The 1,740-nt window shown below is 51.6% G+C and overlaps 1 protein-coding gene across 1 annotated transcript; it reads left to right on the forward strand.

Annotated features, from left to right (window-relative positions):
- The first annotated feature begins 172 nt into the window (after positions 1-172).
- Positions 173-1,697, forward strand: LOC145719015 (RNA-splicing ligase RTCB-like). Its single transcript, XM_081810526.1, is given in 2 exon segments — positions 173-1,224; positions 1,227-1,697. Coding segments are annotated over 2 exon segments (1,374 nt in total). The 5' UTR covers positions 173-224; the 3' UTR covers positions 1,601-1,697.
- Positions 1,698-1,740: the final 43 nt, after the last annotated feature.

The raw sequence follows: 1,740 nt of genomic DNA on the forward strand, positions 1-1,740 counted from the left end.
TGAACCGTGAGAGACTATGGACTCTGAGAAATAAACAGGGTTTTAGAGAGGGGGGGCATTGGTTAGCCTGGTGATGGGTATTAAGGAGGGCACGTACTGCATGGAGCACCGGGTGTTATACGAAAACAATGGATCGTGGATCACCACATCAAAAACTAATGATGTAAGCGCGGCAGCGTCTCTTCAAAGCGGAGCGGGGAGTTTTTGCTACCGTTGTCGCCGCCATGAGTCGTAGTTATAATGATGAGCTGCAGTTCTTGGAAAAGATCAATAAAAACTGCTGGAGAATCAAGAAGGGCTTTGTGCCCAACATGCAGGTTGAAGGAGTTTTCTACGTGAATGATGCTCTGGAAAAATTAATGTTTGAGGAATTAAGGAATGCTTGTCGGGGTGGTGGTGTCGGTGGCTTCCTGCCAGCCATGAAACAAATTGGCAATGTGGCAGCCCTGCCTGGGATTGTTCATCGATCTATTGGGCTTCCTGATGTCCATTCAGGTTATGGGTTTGCTATTGGGAATATGGCAGCCTTTGATATGAGTGACCCCGAAGCAGTGGTATCCCCAGGTGGTGTTGGATTTGACATCAACTGCGGTGTGCGCTTGCTAAGAACCAATTTAGACGAAAGCGATGTCCAGCCTGTGAAGGAGCAGCTTGCCCAAGCTATGTTTGACCACATTCCTGTTGGGGTGGGATCAAAAGGTGTCATCCCCATGAGTGCCAAAGACTTGGAGGAGGCCTTGGAGATGGGTGTGGACTGGTCCCTGAGGGAAGGCTATGCCTGGGCTGAGGACAAGGAGCACTGTGAGGAGTACGGAAGGATGTTGCAGGCTGACCCCAACAAGGTCTCCGCAAGGGCTAAGAAAAGAGGCCTTCCTCAGTTGGGGACCCTGGGAGCAGGCAACCACTATGCAGAAATCCAGGTTGTGGATGAGATTTTCAATGAGTACGCAGCTAAGAAAATGGGCATCGACCATAAGGGACAGGTGTGTGTGATGATCCACAGTGGAAGCAGAGGCTTGGGCCACCAAGTAGCCACAGATGCACTGGTAGCTATGGAAAAAGCCATGAAGAGAGACAAGATTATAGTCAACGACCGGCAGTTGGCTTGTGCTCGGATCGCTTCCCCAGAGGGTCAGGACTACCTGAAGGGGATGGCAGCTGCTGGGAACTATGCCTGGGTCAACCGCTCCTCCATGACCTTCTTAACCCGTCAGGCCTTTGCCAAGGTCCTCACCATCCCCTCATTGCTGTTGATTACCAACTCACTGGACAACCCGTGCTCATTGGCGGCACTATGGGTACCTGTAGTTACGTTCTTACTGGCACTGAACAGGGCATGACTGAGACCTTTGGAACAACTTGTCATGGAGCGGGCCGTGCACTGTCCCGAGCAAAATCTCGTCGTAATTTAGATTTTCAGGATGTCTTGGACAAACTGGCAGATATGGGAATCGCAATCCGCGTTGCCTCACCCAAACTGGTTATGGAAGAGGCTCCCGAGTCCTATAAGAACGTGACGGATGTGGTGAACACCTGCCACAATGCTGGAATCAGCAAGAAGGCCATTAAACTGAGACCGATTGCCGTGATCAAAGGATAGAATGCTGACCGCAGTCGCCAAACGCCACTGTCCCTCATGGAACGAAGGTGGATGGAAACGCTCCTCAGACACCAGACTCGAGACCTGACCGGCTCAATGTGCACAGCTGTAACTGCCCGTCCCCGAGTGGCTGGCGGGCA

The sequence above is a fragment of the Leptonychotes weddellii genome, unplaced genomic scaffold (assembly GCF_054177405.1).
Source record: "Leptonychotes weddellii isolate Sample4059 unplaced genomic scaffold, ASM5417740v2 HiC_scaffold_28145, whole genome shotgun sequence".
NCBI classification, from domain to species: Eukaryota; Metazoa; Chordata; class Mammalia; order Carnivora; family Phocidae; genus Leptonychotes; species Leptonychotes weddellii.